The sequence below is a fragment of the Cyanistes caeruleus genome, chromosome 4 (assembly GCF_971803275.1).
Source record: "Cyanistes caeruleus chromosome 4, bCyaCae1.hap1.1, whole genome shotgun sequence".
Lineage (NCBI taxonomy): Eukaryota > Metazoa > Chordata > Aves > Passeriformes > Paridae > Cyanistes > Cyanistes caeruleus.
The window spans coordinates 12,030,637-12,057,655 of NC_141704.1; the positions used below are offsets into that span (position 1 = coordinate 12,030,637).

Genomic DNA, 27,019 nt, shown 5'->3' on the forward strand with positions numbered 1-27,019 from the left:
GACAAGGTACAAAACCAGTAGGAAAGCCACAGTAAAGTGGTGAACTGTGTGAAGACTGTTGTGGGATTCTTTTAACAAAACAACATGGGTACCTTCTCAAGATGAAGATGACTGCTTTCCCCATCGGAAAAGATGACTTTTGTCAGCTGCTATTTATTACTAAAAGATTTGCTTCCCCAACTCCTGTACCAATAGATATATTCTGTGAAGTCATGCAATAAAAATATGATTGCTTTATGGACTGAGAACAAAGAATCACACACTCCTCCTTCAAAGTCTTCTTTCACATTGCTGTTACACTGAAGGAAATTCACTACTGATAACCTCATAACAGAAGTCTACCTAAGGAAGCAGCAGTGGGCAGATCAACACCACCAACACCCTTTTCCCTCCTTTCCCCCCAACAGACAACTGGATGCCTTGGAGTTTGAAGCATCCAGTAAAGACAACAGCAGCAGCCCATTACCACCACCTGTAAAAAGATAATTTTCTCTGCTGTTTTCTGCTGGATGCCAAAGATGGACCTTTGAAATCTGAACCAGTAATGTCCTTAAGCATTACCGGGAATGAAGTAAGCTTGCAATCCAGAGGTTTTGGGAAGTTACTAAATTTGGTAGCTACCCAAAGGGTTTTAAGTGTCCTATTCCTAGAAGATAATGTGGAGAACTAATCAAATCATTAAATTATCTTTCTGCATTGCCCCTGTACTTTAACTTGGGTTGTTCTACATGATATTCCATGTGCAGGTTTCTTACCCAAATGTACTTTAATTTAAATATAATATATGGATTTAAATCAAAACAGGCAGACACAGAAATATGCTGGATGTTACTAAAAGATAGAGCTCACTGCATTTTTTTTTCTTTTTTTCCATCAACCATAGAAAGCTTTATTCCAAGCCTGATAACACTTTCAGTTACAAAACACATGGCAAAAAATAACAGTTAACACGCAAGATCTGCCATATTTCTACTTGCCTCTATTATACTGGACTTTCCACATTGAGGGATGGAGAATAAACCTCTCTCATTTTTAACATAATGAATATACCTAAGGGTAGCAAATAAAAGTTTTTATTATTTTTAATTTTATTTCACAAATGTTTCACTTTCCCCAAGCCGCCATTTGTTAGTGCAACAAACCACACAGTGCCAGTTGCTGAGGTATATATGGTTAAACTAATTTCACCTTCAACCCAAACCGCAGTGTTTTGTCTCACCTTTTATTTTTTAAAGTAATGAAAGCCATATAGTCACTATTTCACATTTCTAAAAATAGTTCCACTCTAGAGTAAAGAATGGTTTTGTAATAATGACAGGCTGTAAAAAGCAACAGCCTTATCCTCTATCACCCATAGAACTCCTGCTGTTCTTTTTTTTTTTTTAATATATTTTGTGCAAAATTAAGTTCTGTGTAGGTCTGTACCATAATTTGGAAAAAACTGTGTATAAAATGTACTTAATTTTTAAAAACAATCCCAAAGTCAAACAACAGAGAAAGGAGAAACAGATCAGAGGCAGCTGAAGTTTTCACATGAGAAACTAAATATAGTATGTTCTTAAAGCTCCAGTAATACATTCTTCCAAAATCCAGAATGCACTTTGGTCATTATTAAACATTAGTACAGAGGCAAATAAAATACAAAATGCTTGTTTGTGTTGCTTTATATATAAAAATATTTTTATACCACATAAGTTTAAGATTCAATACTTCCAATCTTTCAAGATTCTGAAGATTAGCAAACATAGGGAAATATCCAGACTCTTGTCAACAATTACTTGTTGTTTTTCAGTATGAAGCCTGTATTTTAGAAACATAAAATGTAAGAATACTTGTGCCTGGTGGTATTAATCCTCCCAAAATAATGTGTAGAAGGAAAGTTTCTTAGAAGTTACTTAATTCCACAGGGATGGACACATTTTTGTCACACGGAAGAACCACGAGTCAATATGACGGGTCCTTGTGGGAGGCAGAGGGAGAGGTGTTGGAAACCCCAGCAGAAAGCACATGGGAATGACACCTGCTGGGGAGGAATGGGAGTTATTTTAAAACACAAACCTCCCAAGCACCAGGCTTTGTAGCTCTGCTGCTCACCAGAGCAACTTGTTCTTTGTGTTTAATTGTTCTTAAACTTCAATGTGGTATGAATGGCATATACTATAGTGTACAAGAGGAGAGCATCTATCTATCTTTTGCTCAGTCATTCAAAGCATTCCTTTCACCAGTAAATAATTTGCTTGTTTAAATATTCAACTTCAACATATAATACATACTGCTCCATAGTTCACCATAATATATCCCAATTAATATACATTTATATGTATAAAGTTTCTCATTAAAAGTAACAATAAAAAGTGCACATGCACAGTCAGAGCTGCACATAACAGCTCAGTATTTCAAATAAATACAATATTTAGTTTTTATCAAAATATCATACAGCATGGTAACCATTTACAATTATTGCTCTAATAAGTGTGTTATCAAAGAACACTTGTTGACTTCTTATATAATACCTTTTTAATATCCCAGGATATTTAAACTGCAGCCTATATGAGTTTAGATCCTGGAATTACTCAAAGTATTAGAAATTCCCACCTGTTTCTAATAGTAATATAAAACATTTTTGCTACCTGTCCTACTGTATTGTCAGTACTTCATTTTCTGAGTATGTCTCACTTTTCTATTGCAACCAAGCATCTATTGACAATATCCTCATAAATGACTGGTGCAAATGAAATATTCTAAACAATCTTACCAGACTATCAAAAATCAAATTACTTCCATATAGTGTTACTGGTAACTAAAAATGTTCAGCATTGGCTAAGCTTTAACAGATAGAGCAATTTAGTGTAACCAAATTTCAGGATTTCAAACTCTCAGACACACAGTTTTTGACCTTTCCTAAATCTGACCCTTTCAAAAACTAAGCAAGTAATTTGAAAATAAAACATAAACGTCAACTAAAACAAACATAAACCAGTGAGAAGATGAAATAAATACAAAGATTGCACAAGACAGATGTAAACACTTCCGTTTTCCAAATGAATTCCTTGAAGAGGTTGTAGCTTCTGAAATACAGATTCAGTGGCTGCTGTGAGGCAGTTTTGTCCATCAATAAGCTTTTCTTTAACACTGTGTTATTTCATCTTCTTTCTATACTGTCAAGATTTGATCTTCCAGAGCTGAAAAAATTAGAGCAGTACATCAACTTATTTCTCAAATAATTTCTACCAGAACTGCAATACCACCATGTTTGGTTTTTTTTAACTGCATTTGCTACATATTCTAATGACACACAAAATACATTTGTCATTCATTTACTTCTAACAAGAAAAAGATAGTAGATGTAAGCAAACTTAAAAGGCCAATAAAGGGCTTTGTGACAACTACAGGCTTGTGCCTCATAACCTGAATCCTGAAATAGTTTCCAAAGTTTGCAGCTCAGGGTGGGCCAGAGAGAAGGATCTAAGGGGACAGTCCTTCAGCAGTGACAAACCATCACTGCAGGACTGCTCACAGCAATCCCATTTCTACTGCAATACTCACTGCAGTGCATGACAAGGATGGCCTGCTCTGTCTGCCTCTCTTAAAGAGCAACAGAGTCAACAGTGAAGAATTACGGAGAGAAACCAAATCTGGGATATGAAGAAAAGATAAGGGTGAGGAAGGTCTTGTATTTATGTGTACAAATGTCTCTGTATTTATGTCTAAGAATTCTTGTAATTAAGTGTTCAAAATAAAATTACAAAGCCACAAAATGAAAAAAAAAAAAAAGTTTAAAGGGCTTCTCTGACAAATACACCATTATTCTTCTGATGTAGATTTAATTTAATAATTTAGTAACAGTTTTCAAACAATAAATCTACTACTTAGCATGGTTAAGAATTGACTATGCTTCAGTATGTGTTCCATCCATAACAACATGCTGAAAAAAGGATGCTTCTCAAGTATTTACCTTTAAATTAAATCCAAGCAAGTCACTGATGACACCAGAAACAGCTGACAGGATAACAACTTGGGTGATGTTATAAAGCAGTGGGTTCATTGTAAGCCCGTATAACCTAAAGGGACTGTCCAGTTCCTAATAAGGCAAAACAACAGCATCATTAAAAAACAAAAATGACACAAAGGGGGTTTTGTTCACATATGTAATAAGCAATATTAGATACTTTAAAAAGTCTTCCAGTCCCAGTGGAGTATAACATTCTTCTATTATTCTGCATATCAAGCAATGTGCAGGAAAATATCCATCACAGTAACTGACTGTTGACTGGTGTTGTCTAAATAAATATTCCAAAAATTGGAGGCTACCTGTGTACAGTATCTACCACTCTGCTCATGAAGCCAAGAAAATAGAGCTAGGTGCCACCATCTCTGAATTCCTTACAATTTTCCAGAAATCACCTTCAGTGTTAAAAGAACTGAGAGGCAGCAGAACCACAAAAAGTAAGAAAAGAAAGATTTTTCATAATGACAGAAGACTACCTCACAACTACGAAAATCAACAAGAATGTCCTTCCTATTGCAATTGACTTCCTTTTCCATTAATTTTGAAACTACCAACTGACCAATATAGCCAGAAAAGGGTGATGAAGGAAAAAAAAAAATCCTAATAATCATTAGACTGCCAATATTTTACTTTTTTTTTCTATTGGAAGGAACAAAAAACTAGCCCAAGTTAATCCACAACAAAACTTGAACAAAAATGCTATTTCACCTATTTTCAATTATTGGTGTGTGAATATAGTCACCCAAACTTTTCTGGCCTAGAAATATGTCAAATAAAGGAAAGAAGTTTTAAAATATAAGAGTCGATTATATAAAATCTGCCAACTGCTTTGGTCATTTATATTTTCTAGCTTTAAATTCATCTTCATCCCTCTCCTGTATTACATCCCGGGATTTGAAAAAGACCTTATAAACCCTTTCTTAAAAATGAAGAATTTCAAAGCTATGATTCTTCATTCAAAAGGGTGAAATAAGAATGAACAACCTTTTCCTTTAGATGTAATGTTGTATAAAACTGCTGCAAATATAAAAGATACAAAAGGCATGATTCTGTGAAGGACAGCAGACAAACTTTGTAAGGAAAAAGTTTTTAGATTTTAGATTCATCTTACCAATTCTGTGAGTAAGAAAATAGTACAAATATTCAACAGAATCTAATCTTTATAAAAGTTTAACAACCAAAACCACACAAAATCAAATGAAAAAAATCCTGAGCCCATTTAGCTAGTAGGCATGAGGCATATATTTGCGCTGATCACTAAGTACCAAGAATTTATTTAAAGCTCATAGTAGGTGGCTTGGAAATCTCACTTTTTGGTATGTTCTCACAATATCTAAATGATGGTCTGGGTCTGGAATTTGTGCCACAAAAGCCGAGTTCCTCACTGGAAAAGGCATGAACACTTTTTTTGAAATACTGAGAAGAGCATGAAAAGATGGAAGCAACTTAGACCAAGAGTTGATCAGTATCCAACCTGCCCACATTCTCACAGCACACAAACACTTCACCTCATGAAATGATACCCTGAAACTGTTGGGCTTTGTCTGTTCTGGCCCAGTCTCTCCTTGAATCCTGATAACCCTTCTGCATCCACAGTGTCCTTTGACCACCCAGTGCACTGAGAATACTTCATTTGCTCCACAACCAGGTCCTAAAAGCCTTGTAGCCCCTTATTCTTACACCAGGACACAGTCACTGATTTAGCCAGGCACTCTTTATTGCTGTAGCACAACGCTCAAGCAGTTGCCTTGTCAGCTCTTGAGTCCTTGCTGACTGTCAGTCATCACATGGAAAGTGCCCGTGTATCCTTTGAGAGAGGAGGGGACCAACACACACCTTGCTCAAGGTGTGCTGGTAGGAGGAATTAATCATCTAACTACAAGAACTACTCTGATCTCAGCTACTGGCTGGCTAAATTAAACAGAGTTTAACTTCACTTTAAGGGCTGCTCCCTGGCACATGGGAATCAACAGGCTAAGGGACTCAAAATTCATTGTGTGGTAGAGTAAGGCCACAGGGTCTTAAATCACCACTGTATTAACACTCAAAACAGACAATAAAATTGTATCATTTATTTCTCAAGCGTTCATCATCTTGACCACCCTTAAGTACCTTCTCTCACATTGCTAATATACAGCTTTAGAATAAAACTTACTGGCTGTAATAATAATTTGCAATCCACAATGATAGCATAACAGACTGCAGTGTATGAACAAGCAGCATCCCTGTAAAAGAGGTACGGGGCAAATTTAAACCAAAGCACACCCTACTGCCTGCAGAAGTCAGACAAGTGACTTTAACCAATCTATTCTAGTTCATTTTTCTAATATGGGAATACCATTTTAATTCTTACCTTCAATAACTTAGTAGCAAGCTTTAAAACATTGTTCACTAAAGTCAGTTCCTCCTTCTTATTAGGTTTTTTCTCCATTTTCAAGTACAAGTTTATCTGATTTAAAACAAAAACACAAGTATCACCACCTACTCAGAATTTAAAGGAATTAATTTGGAGCTATTTAATATTTTAACAATGCGATTACTCAGCAGCCATATGACAAAACTATAATGACATTTCAGCAAGCAAGCAAACATTTTGTTTCCTTTTTAATATTCAAGAACAAGTACTGGCTCAGCACCACAGGAAAACACAATGCTTTATGATATAACAAATGGCATTTGACATTATTATAGTGCTAATTTTAAAGTTTAATCTGATCTATAAATTAGGCACAAAAAACCACCATCATAGGTAGGGTTTTCATAAATTCTTTTCCTCATTCAAGGGTTGCCTGAGGTTTGACAATTCATCCCCAGGTTTTTATACTAGTGAGCAGACCTTACAAGACTTAACATCCTCAAAAGTTATTGAACAGAATGAAATGCTAAACCATAACTCTGCTAAAGTGTAATTTCTTTTAAAGATTCTAGTGTAATTTAGTACTTCATGAGCACCTTGAGTGCAGAAAATCAATCTTTCCAGTGCCTTGAAATATCTGAAAAATTATTAAACCCTTCATTGCTGTAGGAGAACAGTATAATCAACGTTTCAATACTTCTGTGATGCAGACTTTTTTAGGTCATTATTTCCGAGAAAGTCAAGAGTTCAAATTAGCTCTCTTTTGGCCTTTTAGCAATTTTGAAACATCAGCTTTCATTCTCAAACAACCTGTCTTTGATATCCTAGATCAGACAAAGATTAGTTTTTTTTTCTTTTCTATTGCATAACAAAAGCAAATCAGAGGAAAAAAATACCTTGAAAAGCCACTAACTTTTTATTTTAGGATGACAACCTTCAAAATAAAAATGAACAATTTAGCAATATGCTGAAGTAGTCCTGATGACACTTATCTGACTACAGAAAGGAAGTCCTACTATATGATGCTATGATATATTTCATTACCTCATTGTATGGTGGTTATTGAAATAAGGGCCATAGACATCTAAAAGAAGTAACCGATTATCAGATGTCCACAAATACCACTGTAAATTTCTTGCACAGGTTAAGAATCAAAATCTATGCCTAATCTATTCCAAAACATATTAAGCTCCTGAACTATTACTATTGCATTTTAAACTAAAATTATGCTTTCAGAGCCAAAAAGATTCCAGTCTTTAAAGATAAAACTATTGATTTCAACAATGAATTAGATTTATAAGCAGGACTAAACTAAAAATAAAGGCTCTAATTATCAACTCTGAAAACCCTAGGAAGATTCAAATCTCTTTTAAGAGCTATTATGATTCCCTTAATTTCAATATCAAACTTGGCATCAAGAGAAAGAGTGTGTATGCACAGCCATCTACCACACCTATTTTGAGATTCAAAGCAGGCAAGATGACAGCTATGGTCACACCATACATTCTATTTTGCTCACATATTTACAAGACCAATTAAAAACACTTTCAAGAAGGACCTGAAAAATTACAACCAAACAGCATAAAATCAAAAAAATCCCTCTTAGTTTCCTATCATGACTCCTAATCATGAAATTCATAGGCTGAATATAAAGCACAAAGAAGTGCTTGGAAGTTAGCCAGCAAAAGCAGAATTTTCAATTTCATCTTATCTGTGGAAAATTTAAATTGCATCTGCGAGATGAGACTCATTTGTCTTTTTTTGTTATTGTTGTACTTTCCTGATTGTTTGTTTTCAGCTTTGTTCTCTTCTCAGTAAGTCTAATAACTGTAGTGTGCCACTTTCCAGGACATTGGATCAGATGCACTTTTTTAGATAACATGAGTGTTAGTCAATTGTTTGGGCTTGACCTTTCTTGAAAAAGCCAAAATGTTAGTCTTCCATGAGTCTGTCTCAAGAACGCTGTAAATATGCTGTAAAAATGACTGAAAAAAGACTTCCAAGGAGTCTAGAAGAGACTGTATGAAATCCATGCAACCTAGCACTCCTAAGCTATGGGACTCAATACAGGAACTCACTTCATAGAGGGTTACGTTTGTTTTCAAATCTTTTACTCACCCATCCAACACAGATTCCAGAGGTTTTTTTTTTCATATTTAATAACTATGTTTTATGTTTGTGTTCTGTTAGATGTTTAATTATATCAAAGGAGATGGTATCTCTAAGGCCACTTAAACAGAAGTTGGGATAAAGTCAAACATTTATCTCAGAAATTGAACATGGGTTGCAAAGTTGTTTCACTTCCCCATAATTAACTCCCTAATCCAAACTATTTTAATAAATCTACAAGGCCTGAGACCTACCAGATTAAGTAGTTGTTTAGATATAAAAATATAGGTCTATACAAATTTTCACCTGCTCAGTAAGTAATATTGAGGTATTGCTGTACTTTTTACTTGTTTCAGATCCAAGAGTAACAAATCTTAAGAGAAAAACAGTTAGAGAAATGCACCAAATTCCGAGTTCCCAGTTGTAGTGACAATCAAGGAAAATCTCATGCATATGAAGTAGCTGGAAAAAGAAAGAGAAAAGAAATCAAAATCTCATTTCAAGTAATAATTACATTAATGTGCTGGCTTTACATTGATTGACATTTGGGGAAGAAGTAAGAAACCACCCACAGAAGTGGGTCTAAACCACTGCAATTATGATACAAGAAATAGTTACGTATCTCCACAACTTCAAGAAACGCATCCCAGAAATAAATAATGGAAGGCTTTTAGGCCTTCAAGATTTGACCCATAATTTTAAATCAACACTGTATCAGACACATGAGGTCTGAAAAAAGATAAATAAGAATATACACTCTAAGACAATATTAAACTCCTGCTCAAACTTGCAAAGGCACTACATGGCATAAAAAAAAATACGCCTTCACATATACTAAATTTTATGTAAATTACATTCTTAATAAAATAATTATAGTCAGCTAGCAGGGACATACAATAGAATTACTTAGAAATTGGAAGAAAACACAATCAGAAGCCATTCAGAAGGTCCCCCGTATTTTGAAACAGAAGCTCAAAGCCAAATCTTAAGCAACAGAAATCTTCTTTAAACATAGATTTGCTTACTAAAAGATTTTCCACTAGAGGGCAGGCAAATATAGCCAACAAGCTTGTTTCTCACAAAAAGCATCAACTAAGTTCAGTATCAACTGTCTTTGCAGAAGTGTGTTTTGATGCAAAATGAAGAAAAAAAAAAAGTGTTCCAAAAACCACAGTGAAAAATGAAGGAGAATATAGATTTAAAATATAACAGTGATATCACAGATGATATCCTGAGTTGGCAGGGATACACAAGGATCGTTGATTGAACCAACTCCTGGTCCTGCTCAGGACACCCTCAAGAACCACACTGGCCCAGGTGTAGAATCCACCACTTTCCCTCCTTAGACTCCATCCAATTGGTGATTTCCCAGCCCTCTAATCTGCTGCAACAAGATTTTCTTTTGCTATTACAGAAAAATATTCTAAAGTAGATGAAATGACAATACAAAATGGAGCTCTATTCCAAAAAGCTCCAACAGCTGTTACTGGTTTTTCACTGGGGTCTTCTAACAAACTAAAAATCACCATGCAAAAGGCACTCAAAACAGTTTTAAAAACTATTTAAGTCATGGTTGTTTCTCTACAAGTAACGTTTCCTCACCTGTGCACAACAGATAAACACAACTGAGATAGTCAGTAGGAAAGCAGATGAAACAATTACATCCACTGAGCGCTGAGGACCTCGACGCTGAAAATACAGGATATGCACATGTGAGTGAAACCCCACCCAATCACCACTAGTTTGAACTAGCAGGACTAGTTAGAATCACACTGTTCTTCACTGCTTATTTCTCAGTTGAGTCAGTTCCCTACACACCTTCTTCTGACCACTTTTTGTTAGTCACATTACGATACAAATGTTCCTGGTGGCACAGGAAAAGGTGGAATATACAAGTGTGGTTGCAAGGAAATAAGGGAAGACATTCCGCAACAGGGCTACCGTATGCAGAAATTTAAAACACCCAAACTACATTCTATTATCCAAGTGATGTTATCCTCCTTTCACCCCCACCAGCACCACACTAAATCTTGTTTCTTTATAGTTCCTGCTTTCCACAGCCTCCACACTGTAATTCCTTAATGTTTTCACAAGCCTTTTTCTGCTTGTAAGAACTATTGATAGGAGATTTCAGGGATCAGAATGTCTTACAGATAATACTTGGGCATAACTTCTAGCTTCACCTGGCATCCATATACACACAGCACAAATCACAAGAACTGTCTTGCTTTATAAATTCCTTGTGTTAATGACACCAACTGATCAGACTCTTAAACTAAGATATTGTTAGTATTAGACTACAAGTGGTCACTTTTTACCCAACATATTCACACAACTTTTCAACTGGCATTACTAAGACAAGATGCCAACTCTGAACACACCCACGCTTTAATCCAAGGTGAAAACCACACAATAACTTTCTCAAAATCTGTCTGCCTGCAGGCACTGCTGGCTCACACTCACAGAAATGAAACATATATGAGACATATGCACCAATAGTAAACATACAGGAGGAAATACTCAGACTACAACACCAACCTTCCATCAGCAGCACAGGAGATATTTTACGTTAGAGCATAAACATACCATATTTTAAGATGTTTAAAGTTTATTAAATGTGTTTAAATCTTATTAAAGAAAAAATATACATTATTTTACCTTTAGATAGGACCTGAGAGAAAGCCACATTTTTATATTCTGCACTTTCTTCAAGCGGAAGTGAGGTACCTCTGATTTTCTTGCCCTTCTAGCAGATGTCAGATGACCAAAAAGTTTGGCAAAAAGTAGCCTCTGCAGAGAGGAATTAAAATTTACCTTAACTGTTACATGATTTTCAGAGGTACTAAAAAAATAAGAGAAAAGGCTTCACTAAATATGTCAATATAATGTACAACACACCAGTATAAATTAAAATGAACTAATATAAACCAGAGGTAAGTGCAGCATATTATTAAAGAGAGGAAATACACTAAATATTTTAAAAGTCTCCACATTCTAATGATCAAAAAAATTTAGCTAACACTTTGAGCTCCTTTCTTCAAATTTTAGACAACACATCTGTTTATCCTCTTAAAATTTTTGGAAAAAAACCCTAACCCTAAAGCTGCCAATTATTTGCATTAGAAAGCACCTGTACCACTGAAGTTCCTTTTAATAGAAATCATTATTAGAAGCAGGTTAATTCTATTCTGTATCACATCACATATTTTGACTATAATTTGAGAATGGAAAGTATCAAAATGTTTCTCTTGCAGACCAGTAAGTATTTATATGCTGCAGCTTGTAAGGTTGTTCTTGAAGTTTCAATTGAAGTAACAAGTTAACAGTGAGGTACTTCAGAGAGCAGCTCTCACCATCTCCAGCTACAGAACTGATCTAACAAAGCAGGCAGGGCCTTGGCCAGGGATGGACAGAACTGTTCTGAATGTCCCATCCATGGAAGAGTTCAAGGCCAGGTTGGATGGGGCTTTGAGCAACCTGGTCTAGTGGAAGGTGTTCCTGCCCATGGCAGGGGGATTGGAACTGGATCATCTTTAAGTCCCTTCCAACCAAACCATTCTATGAATTAAATTCAAGGTTTTGAATAAAACACACTGGAAATTTATAGAGCCCTTTTCCTGAAACTACTTTTCCTTGTGGAAATCTGAAACAACTGGGACATGACTAAGCACTGGGATAATTCATTGAGCCAGCTCTCCCCCAAAAATTCTCTCCAGGAAAAAAAAAACCCCACCAACAAAAAAACCCCCTTTTAGCTTCAGAGACTTCAGTCCAGTAGAACTGAATCATCTCCTAAACCGCAAGCTTGCTGAAGTGTTTGTCATCACTGATCTGTGACTCATAGCCTGCTGAAGAAAACAAGTTTAAAATATCCACAAAGTCAAAAAGTGCAAACATTAAACCTTGGTTTGCTTTAGATGAAAGTCTCTTGGTTTGCTATTCATACCTGTTTATATGTTCTCTCCGCTACACAGAGCAGAAAAAAGAAAATCCACACTAGGGACACCCGGACCACGAAACTTATAATAACCATTGAGAGAACCAGAACATCTCCATCTGATCCAAATGCAGTCATGCAAAGCTCAGTGGCAGAATGTGCAGCTAGTTGCTCTAAATCTTTTGCTTGGAAAAGTCGAAAGACAAAGGGCATTAAACCCAAGATTAAAGATATGACATTTCCAAAAATCTGATAGCCAATTCCTGGTATATAGCTGTTCACCTAAAACCAAAAGAAAACAAGGTATATATTTAATTTTGGAATGATTTTTTCATTAATTCAATAAACAAAATATTAATGTTTTTTATTTTATCAAATAAATTGTAAATTTATTTTTAAATTTGGTTTTTGGTAAATTGTATGAAAGTTCAACCAATCAGCTTCCCACTTTACTATTAAAAAATCAGGAAGTCCTCAAAGAGCACTCAACACACAGGAACCAAATAAGACAAATAATTTAAAAACCCAACAATAAAACACTGCAGTTAAACTCCAGTGCATATTCCTGCATTAAAAATTCACTGAATGCTGAATTAGCCAAGTGGGCCAATCAGACAGGGCTGCTTAGATCCTGTATGTTGCTCCTATTTTTGTTTGGTTTTTAGGTTATTATTTTTATTTTATTTTAGGTTATTATTTTTAGCAGAATCAAAGTGTTTACTGTGCAGACAGGACTGGAGTTCTGTTGTGCTGGCTATGGCTTGCTGAGTTTCTCTCTGCTGTGTATTGCATCCAAACCTGTCAAGTCTCTGAGTCAGGCAGAGATCAGAACTAGGTTTGTGAATAAGTTGCTTTTTAACAAGTCAGAGAGAGTGAGTATCAACTTGTCAGAACTAGTGAGAGTTTTCTTTGGCTATGCTTGGATTTTATGAGCTCCACAAAATACTCATGTTGTCTATATTGAAAAAGAGCACATCAATTAAATGCATTTCCAACTGTTTCCTGAAGAGGAGTACTAGGAAAAAGGAGGAAGGACTAGTGAGAACATCCCACTCATCCTCTTAGAGGTTTGTTTCCTAAAGAGGAAAGCTTTCTTTTCCAGTCCTAACTTTAGCAACCAGATACTCAGATCTGTATATTCCTAACCCAATAAGTTACTTGTTCATTTAAATCAAGGAGATAAATTCAAATATTCACAGCATCTGTCAATAAAACTGAGATTGGCTATGTGAGCAAGCACCTAACAATGCAACCTTTTACTGTCCCAACACAGAAGATCTGGTAGCTCTTTAATCTAGTAGTAACAAGTAAACCAGAGTGATGTAAGACACAGAACAATAATGTGAATAACAGATACTCAAACAGTAACACAAACAACAAAACAAATTTAAACAACCAACAAAACCAAATTTAAAAAACCAACAAAAAAAAAAAAAAACAACTCAAAAAACCCCCAAACAAACCAACAACAAAAACCTGAACAACCACAAACTAAGCTTAGTAGTGACAGAGGTAGTGCTTACACTTCTACATACAACATTAGCATAAAGTAAAACAAATACTCACTCTGTTCATTATCATACCACTGATTTCAAGCACAGACATATCTGCTTTCTTGCAGTCATTACCCTCCCATACAATTGCACTTATTTTTTCTAGTCCTGGATTCAAACTGTGGATCCAAGGCAAATGACTCTGGGAAAGACAAAGAATATCTTCTATCAGAAATAAAAAATCTATTTTCATGTCAATATGCCTTTGTCAGCAGTATACTAACAAATACCCTCCCTGAAAAAAAAACCGAAACAAATAAAAACACAAAAACAAAACCAACAAAAACAACAAAAACCTCACACCAACAAAAAAAAATCCCCAAAAGCCCCACACAAACAAAAAAACACCAAAAAACCAAACCAAACCAATTTAGACTGACATAAAATATTGCTACATAGCATTTACTTCTACTATATATTAACCTAATTCTTCAAAACCATCCCCTTGTTTTCCAATAAATAGATATGAGAACAAATCTCTCCTCTATACTCCATTTTCTAATAGGGATGACTTAATGGGATTAAGAATTTATTGGCTTCTTTTTCACTCAAACATTCCAAAGAAGAGAGAAATATGAAAGCAAAGTTCTACATAGAAGTAATTTTTAATTCAGACATTTAATGAGTTGTTTTTTTATTTACCCCTAACATTCTGAAAAGCACTCTTCTCAGGTCAAGCCTGAGGGAAACAGGTTTTTTTATTTGCTCTTTGTACACTTCACAATCCTTGTTATGCACAAAGACCACCCTTGCTGTATGTGCCAGACAGAGAGCAGTAGGTGTCTCATCAACACACACAGCTCCCAGAGCCAAACAATCCCAGATTAACCTTCTGAATGCACTTAGGGATCAGGAACCCTTTTTTTCAAGCCACAGAGCCAAGTGAGAACTAAAGGATATGGAAAAAATGTTGAGGTAACAAGTACTGCTGTGGCCATTTCTTGATTTCCCCCAGCCCTGTCTCTCTCCTATCCCATTCAGGAGATTAAATTTGCTTTCAGCTTTAGTTACCTGGCACAATGTGCATCAACACTGCTGGAGGTGGTGGTGCTGGCAGGGGCAAGGACATGCTATTATTTTTAGATTTTAATTATCATTGATTGAAAGTAAAGCTTTATTTTCATTTTATTGCTTGCTTTGTAAGTATTGATCTGAAATATTTGTAATCTGCTGAGTACTCAGTTTTCTTCCTTATTATTTCTACTGGGTGAAGAAGAAATTATTTATAGTATTGTAACAGCATAAATATTTGTTGCAGGTTTTTCTTCACCATAGTTTTCCACGCTCTCCCTCTAGAGGGAGTATCAATACCAGGAGCTGAAACTCAAAAATTTACAATCTGCAATCAAATAGAAAAAGTTCTTAACTGGTCAAATCAATATACTGATTCCTGAAGTCAATATATACACTGTAATTCAACTCACTACTCCAAGGTTTAGTGTTTTATGGAATGCAAGCAGGAAGAACTAAAAATAAAAAAAAAAGACAAGACTGTATGAAATAATCCAAATTGCTATTATTAACTTTAAGGTAAAAAAATCTTATAACTAAATAGAATTTAGACATGTATACTACACCCATGATATCATATATATACACATATACATAAAGCACATGCTATCCTTCTGTTTGCTTTTCTTATATATACATTTCTAAATAAGCAAACAGAAAGATGTCTGAGATAAGTGCTTATAAAAGCAATTCCACTAGAGAAAAACAAAAGGGGGAGAATACCCACCAAAACCTAAAGAACAAAAAATTAAATGAAACAAAAGGAAAAAAAACCAAAAACCAAAACCAGAAAAATGAACAACCGAACAGAACCACCTATCACAGAGGAAACAGATCAATCAGTACTTACCCTAAATTAGAATTATGATTCAAGCACTCAGATATTCTATAGGCTATCTTGATATATCATCATACCCTCTTCTATTGACAAATTAATGACTGAACAGTAGAAATCAAGTTTTACTTCATTCTGTTAGATCACTTTGGCTCTGTTACATCCATATAATATAGGTCTTTCTCACAGGCCTTCTGTGATGTATGACAGATAACACTGAACTTGTGTGTAGTGTAAAAAAGCAAAATTGCTGGATAGTAACCTGATGAAATGGGTCATCTCTGAATTCTTTCTTCACACATGGATTCACTTGAGGGCTTTCCACATCTGTCTCGCTGGTACAGGACGAGTGGCACTCAGCACAGTGCAAGAGGTCCTCCCACAGCACATCTTCAGTTTCTGACTCCGGCCTCGCACTCTCCGAGTCTTGTCTGGAGCTTGAGCACCGAGAACTGCAGCTAGTACCTGATTTAGGTGTATCCTGAAACCCAAACATCCACTGCAATTAATGCCACTCTTTTATTCTACATCATTTCCTGGCAGAGATGTTAGAAAGTTCAAATTAGTGAATCTGTGTTTATCTAGATTTTCAGGTTCTAATCCATTATCCTTGTCATCAGAAAGATTTGTATGTTATGTCAAGTGTGTCTAGGAGGCTGTGCTTTTTAAGACACTTTACCAAAAAGTAACAATCCCTGCTTTTTAGGGAGCGGGTAACAGAAGAAAGAATCAAATCATACTCATTATTAAAAGGAAATAATTATTCACAGATTTTTAGACTTCCTTAGTTTAGAATTTAACAGCAATTATCAAGCCACAGACTCCAGCTATATCTCAAACTTCTGAGGAACTGACCCTTAAAGTCCTCTAAAGTCACATTGTTAATTCTAACACACCTTCTCAAAAACAGAGTGAGCTCATTTGAAGACAGTAATGCATCAGGTATAGAGGGGAAAAATGCAAGCAAGATACACCTAAACCCGGCATTAGCTATGTGTACATCTGCACAGTTAGACATAAAATTTTCATTATTTAAACAAACTGCACTCGACAAACATGTAAACTTAAGTTTAACCTAGCTCTTAGGTAAAGAAAGAAAAATCTTAAGTTTGGAACGTTCAAATCTCCCAATGCATACAATGAAATGAAACAATCTACTGCTGTCTTCAGAACAACAAGGTAGAGTTTAAACTTTCTACAATAAACAGAATCCATTTCCAGCAATACAGGGGTGCAATATTAAAAGCAGTATCAGCCTAATCACTGCCATCCTCTAGCAATTTCCGTTCCCTCTTAACACTAAGTTTATTTCTTTCTGCTAATTTCTCTTGAGAACACACTATTTTTTACATTGAAAAAAAAAATAATTTACTGTTTCAGCAGACATACTAACTTACTGTGATTCATAGTCCATTGCTATCTGAAGAAGTGTTCTTTATTCTTTCTGAAAACCATTCTTAATGTATTTTCTGCAAACCATTTTGTAAGGAAATATTTTGAAAAAATTTGGTCTGAAATTTGAAATTTTCAAATTTGAAAAATTTGAAAAAATAAAAAAAAATTATAAATTTAAAAAAATTTATAGAAGGCAGTCACTACTGGGTACCACTGAGCCTTAAAGTTAATAAAGTAAGAACAAGCAAAATAGTTTGCCCAAACAACAGTTGACATGTAAACATGAAGATAAAAGAAAATGTAGGACAGAATTTGAGAGTATATCTACTGACTTCACTAACCTTTTTTTTAAATACAAAGAAAGCTTTCACTCATTTGAAAACCATTGTTTCATTTCCTTTGTAATGGTGTGGGGGAGGCGAGTTGGTAGCAAGAAAGAAAAGCTTCCTCTTTCATTGCATCAGTCAGATCAGTGAATGGGGAATAAGCGGAAAACAGTACTGCCACAGCTAAACATGGATTACATTTTGTCTCCTTAGTTTCTGAAGTATCTACAAAGTCTTCCCTAGCTTTGAAGCACTCTATGCAAGAGAAAATATATCTAAGCTGAAAAACAGAAGAAATCAACTGTAATGGTGTCTTTCTGCTTCCTCCTGTGAAGCTCTACGGCTGCACAAGCACAGAGTGAAGAGACATCTTCTGTAACATGAAACAAACAGTGCCATTATCACAAACCACACATGCAAAAGGCATTAAATGCTGAGATCAATCAACATTCTGGATCTTTCTAACCTAAGTCTGTGAGAAATAAGTGAAAGAATAGCTTGTTTAATAATGCTTTTTATGCAAAGCATCAACTTCAAGGCTTTGCAGTTGTGATCAGAGCAAGCAATACCTGAACCCATTCAATATACTTCTCCCATATCAAGTAGAGTTTACTTATGAGATTCTGCCTATCAAACCCATATGTCAGTGGACTTTTGTCACTGCTGATCTTACTTTTTGCTTTCTTTGCTCAGCCTCAGTGAAAAAATAGCAATACTGCCTTTAAAAAGTATTCTATATCTGTGAAGAAGCATACTATTAGCAAAACAGCATAATTTTTTTAAATAATGAATAAATAAACAAAACCACAGTGAGATATTCCATTCTTTTTCAACATCTGAGGCCTTAGAATTAAGGTTTCTGCTAAAACGGAATCTGTGAAATCCCCTATTATAAGCTATAATGTCATCAAGTCACCTAAAATTTCAGTATTTTTTATACTTCAACAATTTTGTTAAAACAGTCATGACTTCATGACAAGATTTTATATTATTGTTTCAACAAATACGAGGAAATGAAAACTCAATCAGACTTCTCTGCAAGAAAGCGAGTAAATCCAGAATACTAAATGGAGAGAAAGAGGAGCAGTACCATGCTGAAAATTTGCATATTCCCAATTACTACTGTTTCTGGAACAAAGCAAATTTCCAGAGGAAATAACTGGTGTCATGAGACAGCAACAGAGTTACCATAACCCGATGCAAAATCTACCAAACATATTTTAGTCTCCTTATAACAAACTGAAAAATAGGATGAAGTTCAAAGAAACTAGATTACAACCTCTTAATTTCGAAACACTGTCATTAAACAAATGCAAATTAAACAAATTTTGTCATTAAACAAAAGCAAAAAATCCCAAATTCTCTGTTCTTCACTAGCATGACTTCCAATTTACAGACTCCTAAAATCCAATATAGGAAATAAAAACATTTGTGGAAATGTCATAGTTTAACTCCAGTCAGCAACCAAGTACATGCAAGCTGCTTGCTCAATATACCTTACCCACTAAGAAGTCAAGTGGTTTTAAGAATTTACAGGCAAGAAGCAATAGAAGTGAACATACCTCCAGAGGGTAGTGTTTCTTATAATGGTGAGACTTCCTGTTTCGAAGTGTGCAGTCACTAGAAGTGCGTTCTACATTGCGGCGTAAAGAATAGCCAGTTTCAGGCCCTTCCTCACTAGAAACTTCATCTGACAAATTTGTCACAGTCCTGTGAGTATCCTAGTGCAAGAAATACAGTATTAGTAAGACATAGACTCATATTTACTAAGTCTTGTTCTCAACTAGTGAAATCAAATTTCTTCCTACAACTTTGGTATCTATGCTCAGTTAATACAGATATTAATGCATTTTCAGACTCAAAAGTAATTGGCAGAGCAGAAATTATGGAATAGAAATTGCACCATCAAAAACATTTTTTCAAAGGAAGGCCTAGTTCACATTAGCCTCAAGAAAAATTATGATGCTCTTATTTTAAATGTGATTTTTCAAAAACTGAACATTCCAAGATAGGCTTAGAGAAAACGTATCCACATCTGAAAAGAGAACAAACCAAAACGAAAAATCCAAACCAACCAACCGATCAAAAGTAAGAGTAAAACACTGAATTATCCACATATTCAGTATGAAGTTAACATTTACCACCTCTTACAAGGATGAAGTGCTTAGAGGATGTATGTTGAATACTGAGCTCACTAATGTGTGGTACTTTGAATAAAGGATATCCATGAGATAATAAGACCCAGACAAATTAAAAGTCCTTTCTGCCATGATCACTTCCTATGATTCCATTATTCCCTCTTGTTCCTATTCCTCACTGTAGAGGGTCCTGCCTATTGCACTTGAAGGGAAATCCTGGTTTTTTAATCTTTCTCGCAGACCAATTAAAAAAAAAAAAGAAAAAAAAAAAAAAAGGAAAAGGAAGATGATTCACCAGCAAATAAATGCTCAGAATGACCTTAAAATTACAAATTGTCAGTAATCCAAAATCTGTTCCATTTTATCACAGAGACAGACCAAGGATGCCTGGACTCTCAGAGAAGGTACAGAACATTTACCTGGTCAGGAAATAACCACAGATGAAGCACAGCACACAAATTTGTGCATTGACACAGAACACCAAAAAATGTTAAAACACCATTACGGTTCCTCCTACAACAAAAAGGAAAGGCCAGGAATATGACAAAGTAAGACAACTCACTATAATTTTTTGGCTCCAGGACCCTAAGCCTAATTTCATTTAAAAAATATTTTTAAGAATAAAGAAAAAATGCATCAAAGGCATCATAAAAAGCAACAAACACACTTACTTTGTGGTGACTGTGGTTGCTCAAGGCATCTCTCACTGTGGAAGGGCTCCACCCTGTCTCTTCTGGCCTAATCACTTCACACCGACGTTCATGGCCCTGCACACATTCTTCACTGCCTTTACCTGGCTTTTTCCCATCAAGGGACACGTAGCCATTATCAGTTTCAGTGGATTTATCTATTGAGCTTTTTGCTTTCTTAGATCTATATTTAAAACAAATACATGATTTAAATTAATTATTCTCCTAATTATTTCCCAGTCTAAATTCTGCTTATTCCTATCAACCCATATTTTAGTTCTACTAAGATGTCCACAAACTAACAATATTAACATTTGATTTTGATGCCATATTTGCAACTATTTAATCTTCCAAATAATACCCATTATCCTCTCCTAAAATTGTTATCATATAAACTCTTAGTGTGTGAAAGAAATGTATATCATGTATTGTATATATATATATGTATATCATATATATACACACATATATATGTATATCATATATATATACATATACATGTATATCATATATGTAGCTACTGAAAGAAAAGAAAACGTGTTTTAAAAATAAAACTTCACAGCAGCTTTGAGAGTAGAACTACAAGATTCAAAAGTGAAAGAGAAACCCCTCTATTTTATCTTAACAAATAAAAGAGGTTTGCTAGAAGTTGCTTTAATAATTATTAATTCAAAGCAAGCATGCAATTTCCTGAAGCTGCAAACAACCATGCTGTTTAGTACTCTGTACACTGATATTTGTGTTGTTTTGGATAGACTCTGCCTACTGACAACCCTACTGAATAGAAGGGGATCTACTCTTTTCTGTATAATCCAGTAACTCCCCAGGCAACATTTTTCATTATTTCTTACAAACATACCAATTAATCTTTTTTTTAAAAGAAAAAATCTCAAGGCCACTTCCACTGAATAGTTTTCCATATCATCCTCCAGAATCAAGACCCTTTCCTAGACAATAAATGTACCAGCAAGACAACCTAATGCAAGAAGAAGGCTCTCTCAAAGCAAACATTTGGATGATTACACTCCCAAACTAGAAAGTGCAGTGGATGAAGGGATGAAGAGGAATAGCAACTTGCTACCTTGCTGACAGGGACTTTTAGTCTTCTCTTAAGCTTCTGTACTGTCCAAGTAAGTTAAATTTTGGTGGTTTTTTTTTTAATTCACAGAATGCTTGGTGGGAAAAGAGGGGAGAGAAGACAAGAGGAAAGTGTTACAGATAAGGCTTCTGAAATTTTTTATTTCAACTAGAACACTGGGTAGGTCAGGGAACTACCAAGAATCTTTTCAATTGATCTTGTGCTCCTGTGACAGAATATACACTGCCTTTCTCTTTAAGGACTGAGGCATTCTGTGAGGGCTTGGATTACGCAGCAGAAGATTAAATTCCTCTTTAATATGTACATCAAACAAATTGGGAGAATTTGGAGAGCTGACTCATATTCCTTCTAAGGTAAGGTATCCCACATATAATTTGTTTTTGCCTGAATGCAAAAAATGACTAGGGACAGTTGGACAAAATAGAAAAAAAATCCAAAAAGGACCAATTCAGCTCACAAAATAATGGCATGCAGGAAAAATGGAATAAAAGGATGCAAAGAAAATGATCAAAAGAAGAGACATTGTTACTAAGGTATCTAAATCTCCCTTGCCATCTTTAATTTCATTTTGTCACCCTAACAAGGAAAAAAGTTAACATTTATATTTCTTTTAAAGCAAAGGGACTGCCCTTTCAGTGGCAACTCATTGCAAAATAAGTAGGGTCAGTTGTGAGTACTGAGGAAATAGCACTAAAATTAAATTATCTGCAATAAGGATATGCTAATCTGTAATTCATTAAATATTATTCCAGCACTTTTAAAAAATTTCTTTCTAACAGTGTAGAAGTAAATACAATTCTCATCACACACACATTCTGTCAAAAACACTTCCTCCATAAGTTACTAAACTGTGTGAGTGGATTAATGGGATAACTCTTCTAAGTTTGATTTAAGTTTTTATACATTTTATACAAACCTTAAAAGCTAGAAGAAATAGCCTCAAACAGTTGAATAGGGACAGACAAGGGAAAGAATGAACATATGCATATATGTACAACCTTTTCAGATAGGATTTCAAGCAATGTTTGAGTGCTAAAATAGCAAGACCAAAGCTACTTGTCTGGTATCAACTAAGGCTCATTCTAAATAGCAGGGAGCTTGACTGAAGTCTTTATTTGCTTCTAACAGAGAAACTGAAGTTATTTATTTGTAAGACTCCCTAAATTAAATGTAAGCCTCAAGCCAGAAAAACATACATTTGGGCTTAAAGTTAGTCTTTTGTGCACGTGTTAAAAAACCAAAACAAAACACCCTATAGTAAAAAACTACATATCCTTGGCTGACAAAAATAGTTTTCTAGAATTAATATATATACATACATCCTTTATCAACTTTTACAATTTTAGGATATAACAAAGTATTTAGAGTAAAACAAAGAACACCAGGAATAAATACAATGTCTTAAAAGGCTTGAATATATATAAAAGCTAATCAAGAACAACTTTCAGACTTATTCAAGCATTAGCCAGAGAAAATAATATGGAAAAGTTAAGTAAAGTTTCTGGAAGAGTAGGTTTTAACTCTCCTCTCTGTTCCCACTGCAATATTTTTAGAGAAGTTATAAGATTTCCACTGGAGTAAAGACACACTTAGAGCAAATGCCCAAATCAGTACCACATTTTAAACAAATCACCTGTTTGGACAGTGCCCTCTTTTCGAGTAAAACTTATCAATAGTATTTTCTAAATTGTCCCTGTGCTGGGTAAAAGTTTAGAATTACAATTTTTAAATAAGACTGAGTTCTGCCAACTGAAAGGATATTTACTGAATACACAGTTCCAGTTTACTGGGCACAGGCAAATGGTGGAGGTACACAAGGTCCTGCCCTAACACAGAGATTGTAATTTCTGAGCTTAATTGGAAATCATGCATTTATGATCTATACTTAAAATTCCAGAAAACAGTATGTCAAAGATTAATGTAAGTGAAAAACTGCTGAAAATAAGTACTAATGAGATATTCTATGTAAGACATTGTAATGTGCTCATCTAAAGAGCTTCCAAGTGTATCTTAAGAAACAGGACAGGCACAGCTGTGAAGCTGTAGGTGTAGCTTCATTGAACTAAGACTTCATAAGATTTTCTTTAAGCAACATCACCAAGAAGTCAATGTACTCTACACTGTGCTCTTGCTTCCTCATTCCCAGCCCCACTCCCATTGTGCTGACAAAACTGTTTGCATTACCATGAAAAAAATTACATGAAGAAACTGAACTGCATGTTCCCCTGGGGAAAAAAAGGTTATTTTTCATGTAGACAAGTCTGTATATCTCTAGACATACAAACAACTGTGCCTCTGCAACTGAAGGGGTAGCAAAAGACTAAGGGCAGTTTACAGCATTCTCAGTCACTCCATGCTGTTTTTCCTTTGAAGATATAGTAAGTAGTCATCATGGAGCCTTAATGTCAATATATACATACACTCTACCTCTCATGAAATGGTTTAAACAAGTCTTTCTAACTTGCTCTAAACAAAGCCCTTCTCAGCTGAAAATACTCTAAGCCCAATGGAAAGGCAAGATAACCTTCCAACACTCTTCTTACTGCAGATCAGTATCTTCAATGAAGGGAAAACAAAACATCAAAAAGTTTACAGGATTACACTTGAAACATACCAGAGAGTAATGCCCACAGACCCAAAGAACAGCCCTGGTGCCTTATCACTATGACCCACAGTTGATCAAAGAGAGCTTAACCCACACAGGAAAAAGGTCAAATGAGCTCTCCTCTTACAACACTTTTAAACATTTTTAAAACTTGTCCAGGGTTTCAAGTAGATACTCCCAGAACATAAGTTTTACCAGTGGTTAAGAGCACAGATCACAAGTATGACAGACATGTTAGTGTTGCTGTATTTAAAATGCAGCATGCACAACAAAACATCAATGTAATAGCTTGCATTATCCCTTTTCTCCATTTAATACTACTTGAGTCTATTTTCACTTATTAATAAATGCTGATCCATCACACTCAAAATGCTGCATGTAAAGAGCTTGCACTATCTTGCACATAGAGCTATAGAATGGGTTTTTTTAAAAACTTTTTTTAATAGTCCAATCAGTGTTTATTTGAATCCTGAAGAAAAAGTGTGTCATTTGATGAAAGTGACAGAGTTAAATAAGCATTCTCTTGGAGTAACAAGGAGGTAATGTAACAAAGTAAAATTAGAGAGTTGAATTTTTCTCTTCAGCCTGGAGAAGAGGCTCCAGGGAGACATTTGAGCACCTTCCAGAGCTGGAGAGGGACTTTTTACAAGAGAATGTAGTGACAGGACAAGGTGCAATGGTTTCAAACAGAAAAAAGGTAAGTTTAGTTTTCAATATTAGAAAAAAATTATTAACTGTGAGGGCGATGAGAATAGAATAGGTTGCCCAGAGAAGCTGTGGCTGCCCCATCCCTAGAAGTATTCAATACCACACTGGATGAGGGCTCTGAGCAACCTGGTCTAGTGGAATTTAACCCTGCCTGTGCCAAGGGGAGAGAACTAGATGATCTAAAGGTCCTTTCCAACCCAAATTATTCTATGACAATTCAGTATTTTTTCAAAATTATTGAATCAGCATTTACAAAAGTCAAGAAACAACATGTTAGTCCATTTTCAAATACTCAAATGAATTATTGAGAGCAAAAGATAGATCAACAGAAGTTTAATCATTACATCAAAATTTACTTAATTAGAAAAGGGATAGTGCATCTCTAACACATATGTAGCCTTGAATAAATACAAACCCTGATAAAAAGAAAGCAGCATGCCAGATATCTCTGAAGACAGCGCCAATACTGCAAGAGGTGCTTGTACCGTAGCTCTGCACTGTTCCCTCCTGTGTGTTATCTGTGGTACTAGAGCCATCTCCTTCCCTATGTACTTCCAAATGTGCTGCTTTCCTTAATTTCCTTCATCGGAAAAGATTAAAATGGGAAGGTAGTTTTGTAAGTGCAATCTGCTAGCTCAATAACGTGTTCAGCAGTTTAAGCATGCAAAAACAAGCAAGATTTCAAAGTATTTTGCTAAAGCTTTGTCGTATCAATTTAATAAACTCCATTTAATAAAAAAAGCATGTCACATTCATTATTATAATACTTTAACACAAAACACATTTCATTTCATCATCATCAGCTTAGACCTACAAAATTCACTGCTGCAGTGTTTCCCATTTTAATGGGATAATGCACTTTAGCAAAGCACAGTCAGTGGAGTGCTTAGAAGACTTCAGTTCTACATTACAAGAGCATCTCTCTTCACATATACTTCCCACAGATTATTAGCCAGATTTATAAAACTAAATTTCCAGTAATATAAACACTGTCACTCCACTACTATTCAGGTAACTGTTTTGAGACAAAATGTCAGATTCAATTAATTAAAATTCAAATAAAACTCTGCCTAAATTAGTCAATGCATAAAAGTTAAAGAGCACCAATTAAGCACCATTTTGAAGTTTCAAATAAAAACAGAGCACAAATTTCTCATCTCTAGCAAAGCACAGACTGTAAACCCCTACATTTTTTTTCATGCACATTCTCTACAGTAGTTTAACAATCCTAAATGAAAAAGTATTTTAACACAGTCTATACCTTCTTCTTTTACCCCCTGTGCTGGGAGGTGACTTAGGAGTTCGTGTTGAAACAATCTGACAGTGCACAGTCCCAAGCAGCAACATGAGCCATATTGGCCCAATGACTTCAGTCAGAGGTATATTATGTGGGCTTTGGGCTGTATAGAATAGCACTACAGCAGCAACTGGAAAAGAAAGGGAATGAAGTTGAGTTTAATGTCTGAAATGGCCAACTCAGATGGCTTTTGTCAAAAACAAACCAGTCAGATGCAAACCTTCACCTGCATTTCAAGCCAACTCACGTAATTCTGGGAGAAGGAAAGTATTATTTTGCTGAAAAACAGTAGCAATTAGGGTTTAAACAGTTGACTACTGTCTTAATACCCATCTTTTCTTTGATAACTGTGATATTATAGGTATTGCCCAAAAAAGTGGCTGAATTAAATAAGGAGAGAAAAACATTTGGAGCGCTGTATTTGTCATGAAACCACTTTAACTATGGTGAAACGGCAGTAGGAGACAAAATCAAAAAGTAAGTATCAGTCCTAAAGCAGCCCAAATAAATTTAATTCTGTATCATGTGTTATGACAAAGCACAATCCAGTGAGTCTGATGAGACTTGAAACCAGAATCTCCTTACACAGCAAACTCCATGTCCCAGCCAAGGGATAAAACCGCCCATATGGATAGGCAGCCATGCGTAAGTAAATCCTATAAATGTTCTATATATACTTGTGCACATACTTTTCAGCCGTGAGAAAAGATCAAAAGAGAAACCATATAAACTATGGGGTAGTCCAGCTTAAGTGACCAGGGCTCCAACTAGCACTTATGGATGGTGAAAGGGCCAGCTTCCAATTCCATGGCTGTTAGTTTTGTAACCTTACAACCACTTTTCATATACAGCCAACAACCAGGCTCCTGTACCCAGAGCTCAAACACTCAGAACCATCTCTACAGGCTCCAGGTCAACCTGAACACTTCCACCAGGAATAAAGCAGGTGGAA

General features: G+C 35.3%; 1 protein-coding gene across 5 annotated transcripts in view; it reads right to left on the minus strand.

Moving 5' to 3' along the window:
- Positions 1-1,051: 1,051 nt before the first annotated feature.
- Positions 1,052-27,019, minus strand: part of PHTF2 (putative homeodomain transcription factor 2) — a 61,226-nt gene continuing 35,258 nt past the window's right edge. For 3 of the 5 annotated variants that reach the window (XM_086886657.1, XM_023918978.2, XM_086886658.1), the window contains 13 exons: positions 26,032-26,197; positions 25,186-25,350; positions 20,341-20,542; positions 19,094-19,252; positions 16,073-16,291; positions 13,978-14,106; positions 12,421-12,693; positions 11,133-11,264; positions 10,077-10,163; positions 8,781-8,936; positions 6,363-6,458; positions 3,956-4,081; positions 1,052-3,182 (listed from right to left, as the gene is read on the minus strand). In XM_086886657.1, coding sequence (XP_086742783.1) covers positions 3,162-3,182; positions 3,956-4,081; positions 6,363-6,458; positions 8,781-8,936; positions 10,077-10,163; positions 11,133-11,264; positions 12,421-12,693; positions 13,978-14,106; positions 16,073-16,291; positions 19,094-19,252; positions 20,341-20,542; positions 25,186-25,350; positions 26,032-26,197 — 1,931 coding nt within the window. In that variant the 3' untranslated portion in view covers positions 1,052-3,161. Of the gene's footprint in view, positions 3,183-3,955; positions 4,082-6,362; positions 6,459-8,728; positions 8,937-10,076; positions 10,164-11,132; positions 11,265-12,420; positions 12,694-13,977; positions 14,107-16,072; positions 16,292-19,093; positions 19,253-20,340; positions 20,543-25,185; positions 25,351-26,031; positions 26,198-27,019 lie in introns of all 5 variants that reach the window. The other 2 variants (XR_015286107.1, XM_086886659.1) reach the window with 2 other exon arrangements.